Source organism: Hyla sarda, chromosome 3, assembly GCF_029499605.1.
Source record: "Hyla sarda isolate aHylSar1 chromosome 3, aHylSar1.hap1, whole genome shotgun sequence".
Taxonomy (NCBI): domain Eukaryota; kingdom Metazoa; phylum Chordata; class Amphibia; order Anura; family Hylidae; genus Hyla; species Hyla sarda.
In genome coordinates, this window is record NC_079191.1 from 443,561,969 (window position 1) to 443,583,377 (window position 21,409).

At 42.5% G+C, this 21,409-nt stretch overlaps 1 protein-coding gene across 2 annotated transcripts in view; it reads right to left on the reverse strand.

Annotated features, from left to right (window-relative positions):
- Positions 1-21,409, reverse strand: part of GLP1R (glucagon like peptide 1 receptor) — a 587,398-nt gene that overhangs the window by 329,501 nt on the left and 236,488 nt on the right. For both annotated transcript variants that reach the window (XM_056568649.1, XM_056568650.1), the window contains one exon: positions 18,813-18,909. In XM_056568649.1, coding sequence (XP_056424624.1) covers positions 18,813-18,909 — 97 coding nt within the window. The remainder of the gene's footprint in view (positions 1-18,812; positions 18,910-21,409) is intronic.

Below are 21,409 nucleotides of genomic sequence, written 5' to 3' on the forward strand. Positions count from 1 at the left end.
TAAGCTTCCTGGATATCGCCTGCCATATGTGTCGCCCTCCCCAACACTCCAATATAAAATGTGTCATGGTCTCCTCCTCCTGACACCCCAAGGGACACTTGCGATCTGACAGACTCAGATATCTTAAATTCCCCCTGACAAATAGTTTGCCGTGTAAGGACAGCCAGGCGATGTCATGAAATTTTTTCGGGAGCCTAACACTATTCAGGAGTCTCAGACTGTCCTGTAAGATGGCGGATGTACAGTCCTTCAGAGCTGGCTGTAAATAGAAGAACGTCCTACACACCATGACATACAGGTCCTTACGGGTCTTACACTCTATATAGGACTTCTCAATGCGCCATCTCTTCAGACATCTGAGCCCGTATTCCAGGTACGGGGGGAGGTAGTCACGCGTCCATCTCCCCCTCTTGAGACTGCCGCCTCGCACCCAAGACTCTGCAAAAGGCAATATCCAGTCCCTGATACTATTCGCCCACAGGGAGCTGTTGTTTGAGTCCATGCAACCAAAATTAACTTTTAGAAACATGGAGTCAAAGAACACCCTTGGATTCAGCATATCCAACCCACCCTCTCTCCTCTGTAGGTAGGTGATCCCTCTTTTTATTGGGTTCAACCTGTTCCCCCAAAACATCTGGAAGAACAGGCTAAAGAGCCGAGCGGAGAAACATTCTGGCAAAGGAAAAACGACAGAGACATACAAGAAGACGGGGACCAGGTAAGTCTTCAACATTGTAACCCTTTCTCTATAGGTCAGCCTCCAGTTCTTCCATCGCTGAACCTTTGCATTTCCGGCTTCCAACTTCTCTTCCCAATTTAGTTTGGCATTATCGTCCCTCCCAAATTTGACCCCTAGGATTTTAATATAGGAGGAGGCTCTCACAAATTGGGGCAGATCAAAGTCTGGATCAGAATCAGATATCCAGAGAGCTTGACTCTTCTCAAAGTTGACCAGAGACCCTGAGGCCTCCGAGTAACTTCTGATGGCCATAGACAACATCTCCACCTCACGAGGCTCAGATATCACTACAGTCACATCATCCGCATAGGCAACAACACTCAGGGGCAGGGAGTGGGGGACCGGCACCCCCTGAAAACCACACTCCTGCAGTGACCTCAGAAACGGATCTAAGGCAAATACATACAGCAGCGGACTCAGTGGGCAACCTTGTCTCACCCCCGCCTCAACCCTGAAGGTGTCACCCTGCCAACCATTGATCAGAGGAAAGCTCTCGGCCTCACAATACAAAGTCTTCAGCCAATCGATGAATTGTCCCGGAATACCGTACTTTGACAAAGTGGCCCATAGATACTCGTGATCTACTCTGTCAAAGGCTTTAGCCTGGTCAAGACTGACAACATATCTCCCACACCTCAGGGCTTTACATCTCTCAAACATCTCCCTTATGGAGATCACTGCCCCAGAGATGTTCCGCCCTTTTACTGTGCCATACTGACAGCCTGCCAACAGTGCCGGGGACAGACAAACTAACCTAGAAAACAGGATTTTTGCCAGAATCTTCCTGTCGACATTCAAGAGGGCAATTGGCCTCCAGTTCTTGATGTCACTCGGCTCTTTACCTTTAGACAGCAGAATCAGCGAGGACACTCTCATGGATGGAGGCATCAGGTGACTTTCTAGACAATTTGTGTAAACATCCACGAGGATTGGGGCCAAGAGGTCTCTGAATGTCTTATAGAATTCTGCTGTTATCCCATCCGGACCTGGTGCCTTCTTCAGATGTAACTTATCAATGGCCTCTTTGACCTCTGCCACCGTCAATTCTGCTGTCAAAGGAGAAAAGTCCAAATCATTAGTATCAGGGAGCGGAGTTGTCTCCAAGAATTGGGTCATCTTGTCTCTATCCAAAACCTTCCTCTGAAACAAGTCAGCATAGTACGATCTCACCACCCCCAGGATACCCTCCCGAGATTCCTGCAAAACACCCTGGGAGTCAGTGAGACCGGTGACAGATTTATTTGCCACCCGCTCCCGGCAATTCTCAAAGGGATCAGGAGACCCTAAGGACCCATAATCCCTTTCAAGAACCAGGGAGGTATACCTGCTGTACTGATACTGCCTTATCTCAGATTTCAGCTGGTCTATCCTTTGTTGGTCCCCACCCGCCGAATATAGTGACTCCAATTCTTTGCGCAGCTTGAGATACTGGCCATACTTACTCCTCCCCTTTTTAAAGGACAGTCTCTTTAAGAGGGTTCTGATCTCATCCTTGACATCCTCCCACCAGGCGGCCATATCATCATAGAAGTCCACCCGCTCTAGCTGACTCTGCATGAAGGAATGAACACATGTCTGAACATAGTCATCCTCCAACATACTAGAGTTGAGCTTCCATAGCCCCCTACCAATATCTGGGCGCTTAGTGGCTCCTAAACAGAAAACCAAGGCCATATGATCTGAATATGGGACAACTTTCTCACACATCTCACTAACCATTTCTGCAGGACTCACAAACGCCATGTCAATCCTACTGCTCCTGTCAGAACATGTGTATGTAAATTTTGGCTTTCTACCGCCCCGTGTAAAGACATCACTTAACCCGGACTGCAAGATCATGTTATTAAGGACTTTTGAGTCCCTGGCCACCGCTCTACCTGAGGACCTGTCACCTGAAGTCCTAGTGACATTGAAATCCCCGGCCATTATAACAGGGACAGCTGTAAACAGATATGGCTTGACATCATTAAACAACTGGACCCTTTCTGTCACTGTCTGCGGGCCATAGATATTTATGAGCCGGAGCCTTCTACCATGTATAGTGACCTCAAGGATCAGACACCTTCCCATGATGACCTCTGTCATCCTATGTATTGTCACATCCCTGGTGGTAAACAATATGGCCACCCCGGCATAAGGCTCCACAGCCAGTGACCAGAAAGAGGGACCAGACGTCCATTCCCTCTCAGCCTCACGTAGGTGCCCCAGTGTAGTCAGGCGTGTCTCCTGTAAGAAGATGACATCTCTGTCCAGATATCTAAGATGGTCATAAACTATGTGCCGTGTCCTCTTCACTTTAATACTGTTCACATTACTTGAAGCAAGTTTTAAAGTAAACCCAGCCATGATAAGATAGTACAAGAAGAGCAGAGACCTGACGCCCATCATCACAAGTCAGAATCTGAGTCCCGCTGTCCACCACCTGTCTCCATGTCTGACTCTGCATTAGCTTTTACAGTCTGGGGTTTTCTTTTTATTGGGGGTTGGTCCCTTGTGTCATCATCACATTCGTCCTCTATTCTTTTTAACTCTGTGTCTAAATCACCGTCAAACTCTGACAGAACCTCGTATCTGTTGGACACGACCATTACTCCTGCCCCATTGTTGACCTTTTTCTGACTGGTGGTATACTCTCTCTCTGGCCTGCGGGATGAGGTGTCTTTTTTCCTTCTTTTAATTTTCTGGGCCTTACTTTCCTCAGATGCAGATGGGGATACAGAAGAGGATACCCCCGGTTGCTGCTGGTCCTGTGGGACAACCTCCATTCCACCTTGTGTGTTTTCTAACTGCTGAGGTGTTGGTGCGGTGTTACCCAAGTCTGGCTGGACCTCCTGTCTTGTTAATATAGACCCAGATATCAAAATCTCCTCCTCTACAGCCTCTGCCCCCGCCACAAGGTCCTCATCAGGAAGCTCCCGGCAGATGTTGTGCCAGGCATTGGGACAGTCCCGGTGAGGGTGACCGATCTCACCACAGAGATTGCACCTGATGTTCTGGCAGTCAGCACTTAGGTGACCAGTTTCCCCACATAGATTACATTTTACCACTGTACATGTATTTGCCAGATGGCCAGGTTTACCACATTTAAAGCACTTTCTGGGCTGACCAGGGTAGAAACAAACGCCCTTTTCCCTCCCAATGAAGAAGGAGTTGGGCAGATGTTGTGTGATGTTCCCATGTTGGCGCAGCTTCACCAGGACCTTCCACCCTCCAGTCCAGATACCGTCATCATCTCTGTTCTTGGTGAGATCAGACACCAGGTCACAATGTCTGCGGAGCCACACCACAATGTCCTGGGGAGGAACAGCTTCATTCCAGAAGATGATGTTTATGATGACGGTATCTGGCTTGGATATGGGAATAAAACTGAATTTACTCCATCCATCCTTGTCTCTGAATCTGGGGAAGTTGGACCAGAACCTATCCAGATTAGACATGAGCTTAAAGCTGACATCATAGCCCTGTCTATCTGGAAGGTTTATTACTGCCAAGATGTCCGCTGGCACAAACCCCATCTGGTGGCACAGGAGCTCCCTCACCACAAACCTCCTATCCGGAAGGTCCTCCTTGGCACCTCTGTGCCGGAATCGCACAACATTCCTCCTTTTAAATGCCTGGCCAGTGTAATTGGCGCTGGAGGTGAAGGATGGAGCACCACGGCTCCAGGCATTTCTAGGAGGAACCTGGCGGGTACCTGCGTCCTGTCTTACAGGGTTGGGGTCTACTCTAGGGGGCCCTGCCACATTTGCTGTGCTTGTGGGTAAAGGGGGGAAATCCTGCACAGTATTTTGTACAATAACACCTGTCCCATCCACCTCTATATCATCATCAGACACAACACCCCACACAGATTGTGCACCCCCTCCAGCCACCGACCCCTCAGGAACATCACAGTCCGCACCCCCAGTCCGTGCCCCAACATTATCACAATCCACACCCCCAGTCCGTGCCCCAACATTAGTGCTCTGCTCCATCACCCCATCACCTTCATACACTGGTAAAAGTCCAATGTCCTGCTGATGTACTGGGACTTCTGGGACTTGTGGTGCCTCTGTTGGTCTCTGCTCCTGCTCAGGCCCAGCTGCAGGTTCCTGTGGCTGTTGTTCCTCGCCATACTTGCATATGTCCCCATCCTGGAAAGAGAACCGTGCCGGCTGTATGAGGGGTCTTGTCCCTTGCTGGGGCTCCTCCGGGGTGATGTCCGGTTCTATATCAGGTTTGGAGTCTGCTTCAAAGTTCAGCCTGTAGTTGGAGAATCGTTCCTGGTTCTTATACGTCTCTGCCAGTGGCCCCATCTTTACCAGTATACAGTCCATCTCCTTTACAATATCTGCGAGCTCAATGCTGAGTGTGTACAGTCTCTTATCATGTAGAGTCTTATACTGGGGATTTGCAGCCTTTAGCATATACACTGAGTCAATCTGCATGTGCAGCATACCCTTCAGGTGCTTGAGCTCCTCCATCCTCCTCACCAGAGCAGGGATCTCCTCCGCCAGCTGTAGCTCTGGTGCCCGGGCGGTCTCTTTGCCCTGCTGGTGGGGTTTGGGCAGTCTCTGAGGCTCCTTGAATGTATCAGACCCATGAGCAGCTGTATCAAGGTCTCTGGCCTGGGATCTGGTGCGGCCTGAGCGGGTCATGCTGGAGACCACATCTTGTTTCTGCAGGTTCTCTTGCAGTGTTTGTCTCTCCAGTGATGTCCTCCTGTGTCTCTGTGCTGGAGAGTGGAGCTGCACACCTGCTGCATATGATCCACTCTGCCCCAGCTCCTGTGCACCATCATGGCCTGGAATAGCAGACTCTGGGTCTCTTACAGAGGTTTCTTTCTTGGAGTCTCTTGGTTGTTCACCAAGCTGAGAGCCTTGGCCGGCCGACTGTATAATATCACACTCACATACACTTGCTGCTTCTTTCTTTACTTTACTCACATCCATGTCTTTACTTTCTTTCTTTGCACTTGCAGTGCTTCCATGCTGAGGACTTCTTTGTGGAAAATCCACTTTAGGATTTACCTCCATATCAGAAAGAGCATTGGAGTTTTCATCCAGTGTAGGCCGAGAAGCCTGGGCCTTGCTTGGGGAGCTTCCCCGCCCAGGGTGGCCCCGCCCTGGGCTTGCTCCAGACATGAGGAGAACCACAGACACACAACCTCACAGCTAGGAGGCAGTATTATAGTAGTTATATTCTTGTATATAGGGAGCAGTATTATAGAAGTTATATTCTTGTATATAGGAGCAGTATTATAGTAGTTATATTCTTGTATATAGGAGCAGTATTATAGTAGTTATATTCTTGTATATAGGAGCAGTATTATAGTAGTTATATTCTTGTATATAGGAGCAGTATTATAGTAGGTATATTCTTGTATATAGGAGCAGTATTATAGTAGTTATATTCTTGTACATAGGAGCAGTATTATAGTAGTTATATTCTTGTATATAGGAGCAGTATTATAGTAGTTATATTCTTGTATATAGGGGCAGTATTATAGTAGTTATATTCTTGTATATAGGAGGCAGTATTATAGAAGTTATATTCTTGTATATAGGAGCAGTATTATAGTAGTTATATTCTTGTATATAGGAGCAGTATTATAGTAGTTATATTCTTGTATATAGGAGCAGTATTATAGTAGTTATATTCTTGTATATAGGAGCAGTATTATAGTAGTTATATTCTTGTATATAGGAGCAGTATTATAGTAGTTATATTCTTGTATATAGGATCAGTATTATAGTAGTTATATTCTTGTATATAGGAGCAGTATTATAGTAGTTATATTCTTGTATATAGGAGCAATATTATAGTAGTTATATTCTTGTATATAGGAGCAGTATTATAGTAGTTATATTCTTGTATATAGGGAGCAGTATTATAGAAGTTATATTCTTGTATATAGGAGCAGTATTATAGTAGTTATATTCTTGTATATAGGAGCAGTATTATAGTAGGTATATTCTTGTACATAGGAGCAGTATTATAGTAGTTATATTCTTGTATATAGGAGCAGTATTATAGTAGTTATATTCTTGTATATAGGAGCAGTATTATAGTAGTTATATTCTTGTATATAGGAGCAGTATTATAGTAGTTATATTCTTGTATATAGGAGGCAGTATTATAGTAGTTATATTCTTGTATATAGGGAGCAGTATTATAGAAGTTATATTCTTGCATATAGGATCAGTATTATAGTAGTTATATTCTTGTATATAGGAGCAGTATTATAGTAGTTATATTCTTGTTTATAGGAAGCAGTATTATAGTAGTTATATTCTTGTATATAGGAGCAGTATTATAGTAGTTATATTCTTGTATATAGGAGGCAGTATTATAGTAGTTATATTCTTGTATATAGGGAGCAGTATTATAGAAGTTATATTCTTGTATATAGGAGCAGTATTATAGTAGTTATATTCTTGTATATAGGAGCAGTATTATAGTAGTGATATTCTTGTATATAGGAGGCAGTATTATAGTAGGTATATTCTTGTATATAGGAGCAGTATTATAGTAGTTATATTCTTGTATATAGGAGCAGTATTATAGTAGTTATATTCTTGTATATAGGAGCAGTATTATAGTAGTTATATTCTTGTATATAGGAGCAGTATTATAGTAGTGATATTCTTGTATATAGGAGCAGTATTATAGTAGTTATATTCTTGTATATAGGAGCAGTATTATAGTAGTTATATTCTTGTATATAGGAGCAGTATTATAGTAGTTATATTCTTGTATATAGGAGGCAGTATTATAGTAGTTATATTCTTGTATATAGGAGGCAGTATTATAGTAGTTATATTCTTGTATATAGGAGCAGTATTATAGTAGTTATATTCTTGTATATAGGAGCAGTATTATAGTAGATATATTCTTGTATATAGGAGGCAGTATTATAGTAGTTATATTCTTGTATATAGGAGGCAGTATTATAGTAGTTATATTCTTGTATATAGGAGGCAGTATTATAGTAGTTATATTCTTGTATATAGGAGCAGTATTATAGTAGTTATATTCTTGTATATAGGAGGCAGTATTATAGTAGTTATATTCTTGTATATAGGAGCAGTATTATAGTAGTTATATTCTTGTATATAGGAGCAGTATTATAGTAGTTATATTCTTGTATATAGGAGCAGTATTATAGTAGTTATATTCTTGTATATAGGAGATAGTATTATAGTGGTTATATTCTTGTATATAGGAGCAGTATTATAGTAGTTATATTCTTGTATATAGGAGCAGTATTATAGTAGTTATATTCTTGTATATAGGGGCAGTATTATAGTAGTTATATTCTTGTACATAGGAGCAGTATTATAGTAGTTATATTCTTGTATATAGGAGCAGTATTATAGTAGTTATATTCTTGTATATAGGGAGCAGTATTATAGTAGTTATATTCTTGTATATAGGAGCAGTATTATAGTAGTTATATTCTTGTATATAGGAGCAGTATTATAGTAGTTATATTCTTGTATATAGGAGCAGTATTATAGTAGTTATATTCTTGTATATAGGAGGCAGTATTATAGTAGTTATATTCTTGTATATAGGAGCAGTATTATAGTAGTTATATTCTTGTATATAGGAGCAGTATTGTAGTAGTTATATTCTTGTATATAGGAGCAGTATTATAGTAGTTATATTCTTGTATATAGGAGCAGTATTATAGTAGTTATATTCTTGTATATAGGAGCAGTATTGTAGTAGTTATATTCTTGTATATAGGGGCAGTATTATAGTAGTTATATTCTTGTATATAGGAGGCAGTATTATAGTAGTTATATTCTTGTATATAGGAGCAGTATTATAGTAGTTATATTCTTGTATATAGGAGCAGTATTGTAGTAGTTATATTCTTGTATATAGGAGCAGTATTATAGTAGTTATATTCTTGTATATAGGAGCAGTATTATAGTAGTTATATTCTTGTATATAGGAGCAGTATTATAGTAGTTATATTCTTGTATATAGGAGCAGTATTGTAGTAGTTATATTCTTGTATATAGGGGCAGTATTATAGTAGTTATATTCTTGTATATAGGAGGCAGTATTATAGAAGTTATATTCTTGTATATAGGAGCAGTATTATAGTAGTTATATTCTTGTATATAGGAGCAGTATTATAGTAGTTATATTCTTGTATATAGGAGCAGTATTATAGTAGTTATATTCTTGTATATAGGAGCAGTATTGTAGTAGTTATATTCTTGTATATAGGGGCAGTATTATAGTAGTTATATTCTTGTATATAGGAGGCAGTATTATAGAAGTTATATTCTTGTATATAGGAGCAGTATTATAGTAGTTATATTCTTGTATATAGGAGGCAGTATTATAGTAGTTATATTCTTGTATATAGGGAGCAGTATTATAGAAGTTATATTCTTGTATATAGGAGCAGTATTATAGTAGTTATATTCTTGTATATAGGAGCAGTATTATAGTAGGTATATTCTTGTACATAGGAGCAGTATTATAGTAGTTATATTCTTGTATATAGGAGCAGTATTATAGTAGTTATATTCTTGTATATAGGAGCAGTATTATAGTAGTTATATTCTTGTATATAGGAGCAGTATTATAGTAGTTATATTCTTGTATATAGGAGGCAGTATTATAGTAGTTATATTCTTGTATATAGGGAGCAGTATTATAGAAGTTATATTCTTGCATATAGGATCAGTATTATAGTAGTTATATTCTTGTATATAGGAGCAGTATTATAGTAGTTATATTCTTGTTTATAGGAAGCAGTATTATAGTAGTTATATTCTTGTATATAGGAGCAGTATTATAGTAGTTATATTCTTGTATATAGGAGGCAGTATTATAGTAGTTATATTCTTGTATATAGGGAGCAGTATTATAGAAGTTATATTCTTGTATATAGGAGCAGTATTATAGTAGTTATATTCTTGTATATAGGAGCAGTATTATAGTAGTGATATTCTTGTATATAGGAGGCAGTATTATAGTAGGTATATTCTTGTATATAGGAGCAGTATTATAGTAGTTATATTCTTGTATATAGGAGCAGTATTATAGTAGTTATATTCTTGTATATAGGAGCAGTATTATAGTAGTTATATTCTTGTATATAGGAGCAGTATTATAGTAGTGATATTCTTGTATATAGGAGCAGTATTATAGTAGTTATATTCTTGTATATAGGAGCAGTATTATAGTAGTTATATTCTTGTATATAGGAGCAGTATTATAGTAGTTATATTCTTGTATATAGGAGGCAGTATTATAGTAGTTATTTTCTTGTATATAGGGAGCAGTATTATAGAAGTTATATTCTTGTATATAGGAGACAGTATTATAGTAGTTATATTCTTGTATATAGGGAGCAGTATTATAGAAGTTATATTCTTGTATATAGGAGCAGTATTATAGTAGTTATATTCTTGTATATAGGAGGCAGTATTATAGTAGTTATATTCTTGTATATAGGGAGCAGTATTATAGAAGTTATATTCTTGTATATAGGAGGCAGTATTATAGTAGTTATATTCTTGTATATAGGGAGCAGTATTATAGTAGTTATATTCTTGTATATAGGAGCAGTATTATAGTAGTTATATTCTTGTATATAGGAGCAGTATTATAGTAGTTAAATTCTTGTATATAGGAGGCAATTTTTATTAGTAAAAAAAAAAACAGAAATATTACAGTACATTCGACCACAAAAACTAAATGAAAACAATAATCACGTATTATATATCATACACTTGCATTAAAGAGAAAATAAATAAATAACAACACAAAAACATCATGAAGGTGAATATTATTCTATATGTACATTCCTCCATAATGAACGATTTTTCCCATCCTTCCTGACCTCCAAACATTTGATCCACCTCAGTTCTGACATGATCAGGTCCACTGCTCTCCTATCATGGAAGGGTTCACTGTACATGGACACGCGGGTTCTGGTGTGCCAGTGATAGTATTTTATGACGGTGATGATCAGATATAACGTCTCCCGGTCAATGTCCCTCACACTAGATGTTACACCATATATAATTTCAGGGTATTTTAGGGTCTGTAGTCTCAGGATCTTAAGCTTCCTGGATATCGCCTGCCATATGTGTCGCCCTCCCCAACACTCCGATATAAAATGTGTCATGGTCTCCTCCTCCTGACACCCCAAGGGACACTTGCGATCTGACAGACTCAGATATCTTAAATTCCCCCTGACAAATAGTTTCCCGTGTAGTGACAGCCAGGCGATGTCATGAAATTTTTTCGGGAGCCTAACACTATTCAGGAGTCTCAGACTGTCCTGTAAGATGGCGGATGTACAGTCCTTCAGAGCTGGCTGTAAATAGAAGAACGTCCTACACACCATGACATACAGGTCCTTACGGGTCTTACACTCTATATAGGACTTCTCAATGCGCCATCTCTTCAGACATCTGAGCCCGTATTCCAGGTACGGGGGGAGGTAGTCACGCGTCCATCTCCCCCTCTTGAGACTGCCGCCTCGCACCCAAGACTCTGCAAAAGGCAATATCCAGTCCCTGATACTATTCGCCCACAGGGAGCTGTTGTTTGAGTCCATGCAACCAAAATTAACTTTTAGAAACATGGAGTCAAAGAACACCCTTGGATTCAGCATATCCAACCCACCCTCTCTCCTCTGCAGGTAGGTGATCCCTCTTTTTATTGGGTTCAACCTGTTCCCCCAAAACATCTGGAAGAACAGGCTAAAGAGCCGAGCGGAGAAACATTCTGGCAAAGGAAAAACGACAGAGACATACAAGAAGACGGGGACCAGGTAAGTCTTCAACATTGTAACCCTTTCTCTATAGGTCAGCCTCCAGTTCTTCCATCGCTGAACCTTTGCATTTCCGGCTTCCAACTTCTCTTCCCAATTTAGTTTGGCATTATCGTCCCTCCCAAATTTGACCCCTAGGATTTTAATATAGGAGGAGGCTCTCACAAATTGGGGCAGATCAAAGTCTGGATCAGAATCAGATATCCAGAGAGCTTGACTCTTCTCAAAGTTGACCAGAGACCCTGAGGCCTCCGAGTAACTTCTGATGGCCATAGACAACATCTCCACCTCACGAGGCTCAGATATCACTACAGTCACATCATCCGCATAGGCAACAACACTCAGGGGCAGGGAGTGGGGGACCGGCACCCCCTGAAAACCACACTCCTGCAGTGACCTCAGAAACGGATCTAAGGCAAATACATACAGCAGCGGACTCAGTGGGCAACCTTGTCTCACCCCCGCCTCAACCCTGAAGGTGTCACCCTGCCAACCATTGATCAGAGGAAAGCTCTCGGCCTCACAATACAAAGTCTTCAGCCAATCGATGAATTGTCCCGGAATACCGTACTTTGACAAAGTGGCCCATAGATACTCGTGATCTACTCTGTCAAAGGCTTTAGCCTGGTCAAGACTGACAACATATCTCCCACACCTCAGGGCTTTACATCTCTCAAACATCTCCCTTATGGAGATCACTGCCCCAGAGATGTTCCGCCCTTTTACTGTGCCATACTGACAGCCTGCCAACAGTGCCGGGGACAGACAAACTAACCTAGAAAACAGGATTTTTGCCAGAATCTTCCTGTCGACATTCAAGAGGGCAATTGGCCTCCAGTTCTTGATGTCACTCGGCTCTTTACCTTTAGACAGCAGAATCAGCGAGGACACTCTCATGGATGGAGGCATCAGGTGACTTTCTAGACAATTTGTGTAAACATCCACGAGGATTGGGGCCAAGAGGTCTCTGAATGTCTTATAGAATTCTGCTGTTATCCCATCCGGACCTGGTGCCTTCTTCAGATGTAACTTATCAATGGCCTCTTTGACCTCTGCCACCGTCAATTCTGCTGTCAAAGGAGAAAAGTCCAAATCATTAGTATCAGGGAGCGGAGTTGTCTCCAAGAATTGGGTCATCTTGTCTCTATCCAAAACCTTCCTCTGAAACAAGTCAGCATAGTACGATCTCACCACCCCCAGGATACCCTCCCGAGATTCCTGCAAAACACCCTGGGAGTCAGTGAGACCGGTGACAGATTTATTTGCCACCCGCTCCCGGCAATTCTCAAAGGGATCAGGAGACCCTAAGGACCCATAATCCCTTTCAAGAACCAGGGAGGTATACCTGCTGTACTGATACTGCCTTATCTCAGATTTCAGCTGGTCTATCCTTTGTTGGTCCCCACCCGCCGAATATAGTGACTCCAATTCTTTGCGCAGCTTGAGATACTGGCCATACTTACTCCTCCCCTTTTTAAAGGACAGTCTCTTTAAGAGGGTTCTGATCTCATCCTTGACATCCTCCCACCAGGCGGCCATATCATCATAGAAGTCCACCCGCTCTAGCTGACTCTGCATGAAGGAATGAACACATGTCTGAACATAGTCATCCTCCAACATACTAGAGTTGAGCTTCCATAGCCCCCTACCAATATCTGGGCGCTTAGTGGCTCCTAAACAGAAAACCAAGGCCATATGATCTGAATATGGGACAACTTTCTCACACATCTCACTAACCATTTCTGCAGGACTCACAAACGCCATGTCAATCCTACTGCTCCTGTCAGAACATGTGTATGTAAATTTTGGCTTTCTACCGCCCCGTGTAAAGACATCACTTAACCCGGACTGCAAGATCATGTTATTAAGGACTTTTGAGTCCCTGGCCACCGCTCTACCTGAGGACCTGTCACCTGAAGTCCTAGTGACATTGAAATCCCCGGCCATTATAACAGGGACAGCTGTAAACAGATATGGCTTGACATCATTAAACAACTGGACCCTTTCTGTCACTGTCTGCGGGCCATAGATATTTATGAGCCGGAGCCTTCTACCATGTATAGTGACCTCAAGGATCAGACACCTTCCCATGATGACCTCTGTCATCCTATGTATTGTCACATCCCTGGTGGTAAACAATATGGCCACCCCGGCATAAGGCTCCACAGCCAGTGACCAGAAAGAGGGACCAGACGTCCATTCCCTCTCAGCCTCACGTAGGTGCCCCAGTGTAGTCAGGCGTGTCTCCTGTAAGAAGATGACATCTCTGTCCAGATATCTAAGATGGTCATAAACTATGTGCCGTGTCCTCTTCACTTTAATACTGTTCACATTACTTGAAGCAAGTTTTAAAGTAAACCCAGCCATGATAAGATAGTACAAGAAGAGCAGAGACCTGACGCCCATCATCACAAGTCAGAATCTGAGTCCCGCTGTCCACCACCTGTCTCCATGTCTGACTCTGCATTAGCTTTTACAGTCTGGGGTTTTCTTTTTATTGGGGGTTGGTCCCTTGTGTCATCATCACATTCGTCCTCTATTCTTTTTAACTCTGTGTCTAAATCACCGTCAAACTCTGACAGAACCTCGTATCTGTTGGACACGACCATTACTCCTGCCCCATTGTTGACCTTTTTCTGACTGGTGGTATACTCTCTCTCTGGCCTGCGGGATGAGGTGTCTTTTTTCCTTCTTTTAATTTTCTGGGCCTTACTTTCCTCAGATGCAGATGGGGATACAGAAGAGGATACCCCCGGTTGCTGCTGGTCCTGTGGGACAACCTCCATTCCACCTTGTGTGTTTTCTAACTGCTGAGGTGTTGGTGCGGTGTTACCCAAGTCTGGCTGGACCTCCTGTCTTGTTAATATAGACCCAGATATCAAAATCTCCTCCTCTACAGCCTCTGCCCCCGCCACAAGGTCCTCATCAGGAAGCTCCCGGCAGATGTTGTGCCAGGCATTGGGACAGTCCCGGTGAGGGTGACCGATCTCACCACAGAGATTGCACCTGATGTTGTGACAGTCAGCACTTAGGTGACCAGTTTCCCCACATAGATTACATTTTACCACTGTACATGTATTTGCCAGATGGCCAGGTTTACCACATTTAAAGCACTTTCTGGGCTGACCAGGGTAGAAACAAACGCCCTTTTCCCTCCCAATGAAGAAGGAGTTGGGCAGATGTTGTGTGATGTTCCCATGTTGGCGCAGCTTCACCAGGACCTTCCACCCTCCAGTCCAGATATCGTCATCATCTCTGTTCTTGGTGAGATCAGACACCAGGTCACAATGTCTGCGGAGCCACACCACAATGTCCTGGGGAGGAACAGCTTCATTCCAGAAGATGATGTTTATGATGACGGTATCTGGCTTGGATATGGGAATAAAACTGAATTTACTCCATCCATCCTTGTCTCTGAATCTGGGGAAGTTGGACCAGAACCTATCCAGATTAGACATGAGCTTAAAGCTGACATCATAGCCCTGTCTATCTGGAAGGTTTATTACTGCCAAGATGTCCGCTGGCACAAACCCCATCTGGTGGCACAGGAGCTCCCTCACCACAAACCTCCTATCCGGAAGGTCCTCCTTGGCACCTCTGTGCCGGAATCGCACAACATTCCTCCTTTTAAATGCCTGGCCAGTGTAATTGGCGCTGGAGGTGAAGGATGGAGCACCACGGCTCCAGGCATTTCTAGGAGGAACCTGGCGGGTACCTGCGTCCTGTCTTACAGGGTTGGGGTCTACTCTAGGGGGCCCTGCCACATTTGCTGTGCTTGTGGGTAAAGGGGGGAAATCCTGCACAGTATTTTGTACAATAACACCTGTCCCATCCACCTCTATATCATCATCAGACACAACACCCCACACAGATTGTGCACCCCCTCCAGCCACCGACCCCTCAGGAACATCACAGTCCGCACCCCCAGTCCGTGCCCCAACATTATCACAATCCACACCCCCAGTCCGTGCCCCAACATTAGTGCTCTGCTCCATCACCCCATCACCTTCATACACTGGTAAAAGTCCAATGTCCTGCTGATGTACTGGGACTTCTGGGACTTGTGGTGCCTCTGTTGGTCTCTGCTCCTGCTCAGGCCCAGCTGCAGGTTCCTGTGGCTGTTGTTCCTCGCCATACTTGCATATGTCCCCATCCTGGAAAGAGAACCGTGCCGGCTGTATGAGGGGTCTTGTCCCTTGCTGGGGCTCCTCCGGGGTGATGTCCGGTTCTATATCAGGTTTGGAGTCTGCTTCAAAGTTCAGCCTGTAGTTGGAGAATCGTTCCTGGTTCTTATACGTCTCTGCCAGTGGCCCCATCTTTACCAGTATACAGTCCATCTCCTTTACAATATCTGCGAGCTCAATGCTGAGTGTGTACAGTCTCTTATCATGTAGAGTCTTATACTGGGGATTTGCAGCCTTTAGCATATACACTGAGTCTATCTGCATGTGCAGCATACCCTTCAGGTGCTTGAGCTCCTCCATCCTCCTCACCAGAGCAGGGATCTCCTCCGCCAGCTGTAGCTCTGGTGCCCGGGCGGTCTCTTTGCCCTGCTGGTGGGGTTTGGGCAGTCTCTGAGGCTCCTTGAATGTATCAGACCCATGAGCAGCTGTATCAAGGTCTCTGGCCTGGGATCTGGTGCGGCCTGAGCGGGTCATGCTGGAGACCACATCTTGTTTCTGAAGGTTCTCTTGCAGTGTTTGTCTCTCCAGTGATGTCCTCCTGTGTCTCTGTGCTGGAGAGTGGAGCTGCACACCTGCTGCATATGATCCACTCTGCCCCAGCTCCTGTGCACCATCATGGCCTGGAATAGCAGACTCTGGGTCTCTTACAGAGGTTTCTTTCTTGGAGTCTCTTGGTTGTTCACCAAGCTGAGAGCCTTGGCCGGCCGACTGTATAATATCACACTCACATACACTTGCTGCTTCTTTCTTTACTTTACTCACATCCATGTCTTTACTTTCTTTCTTTGCACTTGCAGTGCTTCCATGCTGAGGACTTCTTTGTGGAAAATCCACTTTAGGATTTACCTCCATATCAGAAAGAGCATTGGAGTTTTCATCCAGTGTAGGCCGAGAAGCCTGGGCCTTGCTTGGGGAGCTTCCCCGCCCAGGGTGGCCCCGCCCTGGGCTTGCTCCAGACATGAGGAGAACCACAGACACACAACCTCACAGCTAGGAGGCAGTATTATAGTAGTTGTATTCTTGTATATAGGAGGCAGTATTATAGTAGTTATATTCTTGTATATAGGAGCAGTATTATAGTAGTTATATTCTAGTATATAGGAGGCAGTATTATAGTAGTTATATTCTTGTATATAGGGAGCAGTATTATAGAAGTTATATTCTTGTATATAGGAGCAGTATTATAGTAGTTATATTCTTGTATATAGGAGCAGTATTATAGTAGTGATATTCTTGTATATAGGAGGCAGTATTATAGTAGGTATATTCTTGTATATAGGAGCAGTATTATAGTAGTTATATTCTTGTATATAGGAGGCAGTATTATTGTAGTTATATTCTTGTATATAGGAGGCAGTATTATAGTAATTATATTCTTGTATATAGGAGCAGTATTATAGTAGTTATATTCTTGTATATAGGAGCAGTATTATAGTAGTTATATTCTTGTATATAGGAGCAGTATTATAGTAGTTATATTCTTGTATATAGGAGCAGTATTATAGTAGTTATATTCTTGTATATAGGAGCAGTATTATAGTAGTTATATTCTTGTATATAAGAGCAGTATCATAGTAGTTATATTCTTGTATATAGGAGCAGTATTATAGTAGTTATATTCTTGTATATAGGATGCAGTATTATAGTAGTTATATTCTTGTATATAGGAGCAGTATTATAGTAGTTATATTCTTGTATATAGGAGCAGTATTATAGTAGTTATATTCTTGTATATAGGAGGCCGTATTATAGTAGTTATATTCTTGTGTATAGGAGCAGTATTATAGTAGTTATATTCTTGTATATAGGAGCAGTATTATAGTAGTTATATTCCTGTATATAGGAGCAGTATTATAGTAGTTATATTCTTGTATATATGAGGCAGTATTATATTAGTTATATTCTTGTATATAGGAGCAGTATTATAGTAGTTATATTCCTATATATAGGAGCAGTATTATAGTAGTTATATTCTTGTATATAGGAGGCAGTATTATAGTAGTTATATTCTTGTATATAGGAGCAGTATTATAGTAGTTATATTCTTGTATATTGGAGCAGTATTATAGTAGTTATATTCTTGTATATAGGAGCAGTATTATAGTGGTTATATTCTTGTATATAGGAGCAGTATTATAATAGTTATATTTTTGTACATGGGAGCAGTATTATAGTGGTTATATTCTTGTATATAGGAGCAGTATTATAGTGGTTATATTCTTGTATATAGGAGCAGTATTATAGTAGTTATATTCTTGTATATAGGAGCAGTATTATAGTAGTTATATTCTTGTATATAGGAGCAGTATTATAGTAGTTATATTCTTGTATATAGGGGCAGTATTATAGTAGATATATTCTTTTATATAGGGGGCAGTATTATAGTAGATATATTCTTGCATATAGGAGCAGTATTATAGTGGTTATATTCTTGTATATAGGAGCAGTATTATAGTGGTTATATTCTTGTATATATAGAGCAGTATTATAGTAGTTATATTCTTGTATATAGGAGGCAGTATTATATTAGTTATATTCTTATATATAGGAGCAGTATTATAGTAGTTATATTCTTGTATATAGGAGGCAGTATTATAGTAGATATATTCTTGTATATAGGAGCAGTATTATAGTAGTTATATTCTTGTATATAGGAGGCAGTATTATATTAGTTATATTCTTATATATAGGAGCAGTATTATAGTAGTTATATTCTTGTATATAGGAGCAGTATTATAGTAGTTATATTCTTGTATATATAGGAGCAGTATTATAGTAGTTATAGTCTTGTATGTAAGAGCAGTATTATAGTAGTTATATTCTTGTATATAGGAGCAGTATTATAGTAATTATATATATGTTAATAATACTATTATACTGCCTATAAATATTATTACTATTTTTGCCTATATACAGTCATTTGATCCTAAATTCCTAAAGTCCTACAAAGAGACTCAATGATGAATTCCCAAATGCTTTTATGTCTGGAGGATACATGGTGAGGTTTGGTTGTGGAGATGATACGGTATTGTCTTGTTGTATTACAGTGTTTGGGCACTATCATGTGATCCTCTTATTCCGGCACAGGTCCTGTACTCACCGGTCAGGGTGGTCGGGGTGTGGTGTAAAGTCTTCATACACTGCTCTCTGTATTCTCTCCACTTCTGTATTGTGTCCGATAGAGAAACAGCCGTGGTCTGGAAGAGAGAACAAACCGGGACTGTCAGAAACGGGACGGATATTAGAGGAAAACGGAGAAAGATGCAGAATTATCACAGGTGGAATCTCTGCTGCATTAACCAAAATTAGTGACGAGCGGCAGGGGCCATTTTCGAATTCACGATATTTCGCGAATATATGGATGAATATTCGTCCTATGTTCGCAAAATTCGCATATTCGATATGTTCGTTCTCTCTCTTTTTTTTTCATGTGAAAATTCGCAATTAAATTCGTATAATGCGCATGCGCAATTAGATCTCACCTAAAAGAAGGGAGGGATCAGTGTCCAGTCTGCAAGTGGCGCTATTTGTATAAATTCGCATAAAAAATTTCACATAAAACAAAAAAAAAAATGTTCCTCATTACGAATATATATCACTATATTTCTAATATTTGCGAAATCGCAAAGTGACGATATTCACTGTAAAAATAGGCATTTCGAATATTCGCGCTCAACACTATTCACAAATAGAATTATCTTTCAAACAGATAAGTGTCACGATGCCGGCTGGCAGGTAGTGGATCCTCTGTGCCAGAGAGGGATTGGCGTGGACCGTGCTAGTGGATCGGTTCTAAGTCACTACTGGTTTTCACCAGAGCCCGCCGCAAAGCGGGATGGTCTTGCTGCGGCGGTAGTGACCAGGTCGTATCCACTAGCAACGGCTCAACCTCTCTGACTGCTGAAGATAGGCGCGGTACAAGGGAGTAGACAGAAGCAAGGTCGGACGTAGCAGAAGGTCGGGGCAGGCAGCAAGGATCGTAGTCGGGGGCAACGGCAGGAGGTCTGGAACACAGGCTAGGAACACACAAGGAAACGCTTTCACTGGCACAATGGCAACAAGATCCGGCGAGGGAGTGAAGGGGAAGTGAGGTATAAATAGGGAGTGCACAGGTGAACACACTAATTGGAACCACTGCGCCAATCAGCGGCGCAGTGGCCCTTTAAATCGCAGAGACCCGGCGCGCGCGCGCCCTAGGGAGCGGGGCCGCGCGCGCCGGGACAGGACAGACGGAGAGCGAGTCAGGTACGGGAGCCGGGATGCGCATCGCGAGCGGGCGCTACCCGCATCGCGAATCGCATCCCGGCTGGAGACGGTATCGCAGCGCACCGGGTCAGTGGAGCTGCCCGGAGCGCTGCGGTAGCGAGAGAGAAGCGAGCGCTCCGGGGAGGAGCGGGGACCCGGAGCGCTCGGCGTAACAGTACCCCCCCCCTTGGGTCTCCCCCTCTTCTTAGAGCCTGAGAACCTGAGGAGCAGACTTTTGTCTAGGATGTTGTCCTCAGGTTCCCAGGATCTCTCTTCAGGTCCACAGCCCTCCCAATCCACCAAAAAGAACCTTTTTCCTCTGACCGTCTTGGAGGCCAGTATCTCTTTCACTGAGAAGACGTCAGAAGAACCGGAGACAGGAGTGGGAGAAACTAATTTGGGAGAGAAACGGTTGATGATGAGTGGTTTAAGAAGAGAGACATGAAAGGCATTAGGAATACGGAGAGAAGGAGGAAGAAGAAGTTTGTAAGAGACAGGATTAATTTGGCACAAGACTTTGAAAGGACCAAGATAGCGTGGACCCAGTTTGTAACTGGGGACACGAAAGCGGACATATTTAGCGGAGAGCCATACCTTGTCTCCGGGAGCAAAAATGGGGGGAGCTCTTCTTTTCTTATCGGCAAACTTTTTCATGCGAGATGAAGCCTGTAAAAGAGAATCTTGGGTCTCTTTCCATATGGTGGAAAGATCACGAGTCACTTCCTCTACAGCGGGCAAACCAGAGGGCAAGGGAGTAGGGAGGGGGGGAAGAGGGTGACGGCCGTACACCACGAAAAATGGGGATTTGGAGGAAGATTCAGAGACTCTAAAGTTATACGAGAATTCGGCCCATGGTAGAAGATCTGCCCAATCATCCTGGCGGGAGGAAACAAAATGTCGTAAATAATCACCCAAGACCTGGTTAATTCTTTCTACTTGTCCATTGGATTGAGGATGATATGCAGAAGAAAAGTTTAATTTAATCTTGAGTTGTTTACAGAGAGCCCTCCAGAATTTTGACACGAATTGGACGCCTCTATCCGAGACTATCTGTGTGGGCAACCCGTGAAGACGAAAAATGTGTACAAAAAATTGTTTAGCCAACTGAGGCGCTGAAGGAAGACCAGGAAGAGGGATGAAATGTGCCATCTTGGAGAATCGATCAACGACCACCCAAACAACAGTGTTGCCACGGGATGGGGGTAGGTCTGTAATAAAATCCATACCAATCAGAGACCAAGGCTGTTCGGGGACAGGCAGAGGATGAAGAAAACCAGCGGGCTTCTGGCGAGGAGTCTTATCCCGGGCACAGACAGTGCAGGCTCGCACAAAGTCCACGACATCCGTCTCCAGAGTCGGCCACCAATAGAAGCGAGAGATGAGTTGCACAGATTTCTTGATGCCTGCATGACCTGCGAGATGGGAGGAGTGACCCCATTTGAGGATTCCGAG